At 36.2% G+C, this 5,670-nt stretch overlaps 1 protein-coding gene across 1 annotated transcript; it reads left to right on the top strand.

Annotated features, from left to right (window-relative positions):
- The first annotated feature begins 2,913 nt into the window (after nt 1-2,913).
- Nucleotides 2,914-5,315, top strand: LOC134679672 (defense protein 3-like). Its single transcript, XM_063538622.1, has 3 exons — nt 2,914-3,109; nt 3,474-3,662; nt 5,096-5,315. Exons 1-3 carry the CDS (start codon nt 2,937-2,939, stop codon nt 5,295-5,297), a joined length of 564 nt encoding a protein of 187 aa, XP_063394692.1. The 5' UTR covers nt 2,914-2,936; the 3' UTR covers nt 5,298-5,315.
- The last annotated feature ends 355 nt before the right edge of the window (nt 5,316-5,670 follow it).

Here is a 5,670-nt window from a genome sequence, read left to right as displayed (position 1 = left end):
AACTCTCATCCCACAACAATTCGACTTCTTAGAATCAGTAATTCTAAAGGTTAAAGTCTTCATCACCAACATAATTTTGCGGGGAACAAAAGGCGACCCAAAATGTAAGGGAGCGGTGAATTTATTATACTTGTAGGTACAATCCCTATTGTTTCCGTCTTACGTCCAGGAAATGTTTACTTTGTGCCAAGAACTCGACTTAGCAAATAAAAAGCTGGAACAACTTTGCAACTTCGTATTTCGCACTAAGTAATGAGATTATTGTGTAGGAATTTCCAAAAATGTTTCAAAAGTCAGCGCCTGGATTTTTCAGCGATATGTTTTATTTATGGTACAGTATTTACCTACAGGCCACGGCGACAATTTTAAATGGAAATAATCATCTGATACTAGGGAATGCTCCCGGTACTGAAATTGTACGGTGAGATCCGGGAATTCCCGGTTCCGGTACTGTGTTTTTATAGAAAACTAGTATCCCTATCTGATCCCTATCTATTCGTCTCTGATGTCTCTCGCGCAAACTCACAAAATGAAACTTTAGGTACCTTTGATTTAATAGTACATTACTACAGAGGCCGGGACAAAAGGGGTTGCCGGCCGAAGACGCGAGGCCGGATAGGTCTGAGCGCGGGCAACCCCATTTCCCGCCGAGGTATGTATAGTGCTTTTCTCAAACATGCAATGAAATAAATAAAATAAAAAATCCACGAAACCCAAGTTTTATTTATAGAAAAAACTAAAAGTAAACTACACCCAAAATATAACTAAACACGTACCTATATCTTTATCACGCGTATGTTTTACACGAGTCGTGTATTTTTACTACCCGTATATTTTCATGTATCTTTGATTTTTTCGCCTTGTATCCGTCTGACTGTCGTTTTCGTCACATAAGTTTACATAGTCTTTCATGTTGATATCATGTTTCACATACATCGTTGCTTTATGCATGGAGAAAATAAGTATAATTTCCACAGTGTTCACGATTTTGTAGTTACTTTCATTTCTTTAAAATATGCCACAAAACTGTTTCTAATAAACTGTAAGCCATTTTTCTTAGATTCTAAAATAATAAAATTGCCATAAGCAACCATATAGATACTTCGTCTTTGACTTGGCGGCAGACGCAGCAAGTTATTTAAAATCAATTCTGGTTACGCTGCCAATTCCAACTCCTACGATTACAATTAAAATAAATTTCATTATTTTGTCGGGACTCATATTAAAGTAAAAAAAATCAACAACGCACCATAAATCCAATAAAACATAAATACAGAATGAAAATTTTTCAACTTTGCCTCCATAACAATTTAAAAAAATAACTACGCGTGTTTGAGTAGACCTTTTTACCGCTAACGTTTAGATGAAATATTTTAAATGTATTTATTTGTGTAGTTAAATTTATAATTTAAAATTACAGAATTTGGTTAATAATGTATTATTTATTAAGTTCATGTTGATTTTATACAAATAAAACTGCAAATTGTAGCAAACATTGTTTTTTGTTTTTTTTATAGGCGTAGTGGCAGAGTGTCATTACGAACCACAAAGCAAATACTGCCTCTAGTTTTTTTTTTAATGGCTGAATGCCACGATGCTGTGTCACAAATATCTGTGAAATGGAAATTAAAAAAGAGGACTTTGCCGGCCTAGGCCTGCAAGATTTGTATGAAATTCCATTAAATACCTCTTGTCCTAGCCGAACCTGAAACGTCATACTTCGCAGCCTATTATAAGGAACATAACATCAATATTTCATTGCATGTTTGAGAAAATATAATTATTAAGCCTTCCCGGTAGGTCTGTGTAAAATCATACAACATAGATATACTTACCTATATTATGTTACATCATTGTTACAAGGACCCACTTTCCCTGTCTCATCCCATACTAGTACACGTATGTACGAGCATCAGGTTAACGAAAATACAAAAACATACCATTTTTATAAATACATACCTATACTCGTACATACTTGTAATTTATTCAAATCAGATAAAAAAGTCCCTACTTATCAGATAGAACTTTGTCGTAGCGAGTTAGCGTCGCCAGGGAGTCCCCGAGGCATTCTAAATTTAATAACAAATTGGATAAAACAATTCAGTATTACAAGCATGTTGTACGGTTGAATTTTAAGGCTTAACTAGATGTGTTAAGGTTGTGATTGCAATGAAACAATTGCGTAACATAGTGCATTTTATAACTTGGTATTTGCACTTTTGCAGTGAGTTTCATGGTGAATCATGCGCAGGAGTGGATTGCTTTGTTCGAATCTCGACTTTCGACGACTCACGACTATTCAGGAAATATTTTTTATTGTTATCATATTATTAGATAAGGAGTTTTTAACTACATAAATGGTTTATAGTTATGGATAATATATAATGTGCTTTAATTATGATATGCTAGGTACATAGTTATATGTATTCTTTATGTATTTATGCATTCTTTGACTGAATCGATGGGAAAGTTTGATCAGTTCGCTTACAGTCAAAGATATTTAAAGATTACAAGGTCCCATTTTATATCTTATTTGTAAATATGAAGATGTAACTAATTATTTTGTAACTATGCAAGCTAGTACATACTCATATATGTACAAACAACGTATGTCAACTTTAGGGGATCTTCGCACAATGTAAGTGAATAAAAGCACGCATCATAATCTAGTGCTGTATCATATACTCGTAGTCTTTCTGACTGCCTACGCTTTTCAACTGCAAGCATTAGTTGCAATCGATCTAGGGGAACTCCCGACCAAATCGGGAATAGTATAAAAAGCTGCGTACTCCAAACCTTTACTCACTCGTTTCCAGTCAGTGTAAAAAGAACAACTATCGTTTTAAAACAACAAATAGTAATTAACTTGATTTACATAAAATTGATTGTCAGTTGTTCTTTGTCGGTAAAGCTATTTTTGTGATTCGAATATAGCAATGTCGGTTGAGGGTAGTATGTCCGAGAACCACGATAGGGAGAGGAGCAAGAACTACGAACTGAATGTGAGCCACGGCGACCCTGGTAATTGTCTAAAGGGCACTGCGTTTGTCAACTCCTTGACGGACGCCGGTGCTTACAAGAGTGTTGGAGGAAACGTGGGTATGGAAAAGTGAGTTCATTTATTTTTTATTTAAAAATGTTGTAATGATGTTTGTTTAATGTTTTTATTTTACAGGACTTTTAAATCGGTACCCCTATATTTTGTATCTGAATGAAATAAAACCTGAATAACACACATCGCAGGCTCAAACGGTGGTGTTCTTATAAGCAGTCCCTGTAAATCAATTTGCTTGCATGTTTGAGGTTATTATTTGACACTTAATTACCAACATATTAATTTGGATTTTTAGAAATGGGTAAAACATTAAGACGATAGTCGGCGGTCGGTGGATTGGACGGACGGTCGTCTCCATTCCTATTTAGTTCTCAGGTTTAAAAATATAGAGAATAATTATAATTTTTGCTCGTTATAGGTCGGGTTTCGGAGGTCAACTCGGCGCGGTGCATTCTGCCAAAGTCGATCAGATGTCCGCAGCCGCCAAGATGAACGTGATCCATACTGACAACCATAAAATGGACGTCCACGCCTTCGCGACGAAGACCATGCCCCACAACCAACCCAGCTTCGTAACCCATGGCGGCGGCGTCGACTATATGTACAAGTATGTATTGCGTTTACATGACCCACGCTGATCACAAAATTGGCTTCAATTCGTTAAGAAAACCATTCCCACGCCCAAAATATTAGGTAATGACCTTAAAACTCCCCGAGGAAAAAAATACCTTAACACGCTCTTATTCTCTTAACAATAAAGTCGTGTCAAGCTCATTTTGAACACCTCACCCGCGTAGCAACTTCTGCTGCTGACTGTACCTACGTAATCAAGAATCAAGTCACCTTATCCAAAGAAATTATTTTTTATGCAGTGTACAAGTAGGTCGAGCTAGAAACAGTAGATAGTTAACGAAGGGATGAAATGGGGCCTATCACCCGAGTAAAACATGTGTGTAACCTACTTTATAAAACATAAGTAAGAATAAAATGTATGCTTGGATGTGACTTTTATTGAACGATTGAGGTAAAAGAATCAACAGTTATGAAATTGGGAGTTACGTATTAGAATGGAAATCATACGAAAATTCTTTTTATACCGAATTTACATGGTTTATCATAAAACAAAAATAAAACTTTGAAAGTTAATCACGACAGGCAGAAACGCATTTTTTTCAACCCGCTTCACAGAGTTTCACTTAAAATCTATGAGGAATGAAAAATAGGTACGAATAGTTATTTACGATACAAGTGCGGAAAAGAGGAAATGGAGTGTTTTAAATCGACACGAGTTGCGAATTACCTATTCGCACGTGTATCGTACAACGTTTTACAGTACCATGGCCCTTTAAACTTTTGACATCGCACGAAAAGTGCTATTTTACGCACTAGTGCGGGAAAATAGGACCATATGTACTGTAATAGTACATTTCGATGCTAGTGCGGAAGGTATGTCATCACTTCACGAGTACCGAGATATCTTGCCACGAGCCGCAGGCGAGTGGCAAGACTCGGGACGAGTGAAGAATGACATTTCCGCACGTGTATCGAACGACGTTTTTTAATACAGTTGCGAAAAAATAAGAAAAACATTGTTAATCGTACACTAAACAAAAGTGGTAACAGTGACAGCTCGGTTAAACGTCGCCTTTAAGTATATTATATCTATGGGCGTTTGGCAGCTATTCCGTTCCATTCAGTCAACTTATTAAGAACGGAATTTTCAATATTGAATATTAAAAACTAAACGTGTTATAATGATGAAGAGCTAAATAATTAAATATGAAATATGTAATATTATTCGTATTCTTACATTAACGGTAGGTTTTTATGCTGATTACGACGTTTAAAGGAAACTAATATTAACACTCATCAATAAGTAGTCGTGAATTGGAACAAGTATAAATTTAAAAAAATTGGAAAAGTAAAAAGCACTAGTTCGAGATAACCAACTTTCCGCACGCTAAACAGCTACGTAAAGTAGCACTTTTTGAGCAACTGTATTAAAAAATCATTTATGAATCATTTCGTTATCCCTGACAGGAACGCAGTTGGTGCCAGCGCCTCGGTGGCGCATACGCCGATGTTCAAGCACACGGAACAGAACGTCGGCGCCAAGTTTAACCTGCACCAGACTCCTAGCTCCGCCGTGAGCCTGAATCTTGGGGCGACCAGGTCCATGAACCCCCATAGCAGCGGGGGGTTCAAGCCCAATATGCTTTTCAATGTGCAGAAGAAATTTTAACCCACATTCAAAAGCTAGGTGTTCATAGCTTAGTCTCTCTTATTATAATCGTACTGTATCAAAATATGTACGTCTTTTTTAAAAAATAAATATGTTATATAGTTAAATACCTATATATTTATATGAGTAGCTTCGCTTAAAATGAGGAATACTGTACCGTTTTGACGTGATGTGGCACTTAGGATATTAGAAGTAGGCATAAATTAAAAGTAGTAAGACTATGACAAGGACAAACAATAATAGCGTTTTCTCTGCTACTGACACGCGTATTCGGGAAACGAGATAATCACAAGATCTAGAGACGATATAGAGATCAACTAGATTTACATTAGATATCGATTAGATGTGACTTGGATATAGAACTTGTCGAAAT

Source organism: Cydia fagiglandana, chromosome 2 (assembly GCF_963556715.1).
Source record: "Cydia fagiglandana chromosome 2, ilCydFagi1.1, whole genome shotgun sequence".
Lineage (NCBI taxonomy): Eukaryota > Metazoa > Arthropoda > Insecta > Lepidoptera > Tortricidae > Cydia > Cydia fagiglandana.
This window is presented reverse-complemented; position numbering and strand designations above follow the sequence as displayed.

What these genes read in the sequence shown, in the direction of transcription:
- LOC134679672 (XM_063538622.1), top strand. Translation starts at nt 2,937, where the DNA reads ATGTCGGTTGAGGGTAGTATGTCCGAGAACCACGATAGGGAGAGGAGC. An exon ending in GGAAACGTGGGTATGGAAAA is followed by an intron (nt 3,110 to 3,473) that starts GTGAGTTCATTT and finishes TGCTCGTTATAG; the next exon opens with GTCGGGTTTCGGAGGTCAAC. An exon ending in GGCGTCGACTATATGTACAA is followed by an intron (nt 3,663 to 5,095) that starts GTATGTATTGCG and finishes TATCCCTGACAG; the next exon opens with GAACGCAGTTGGTGCCAGCG.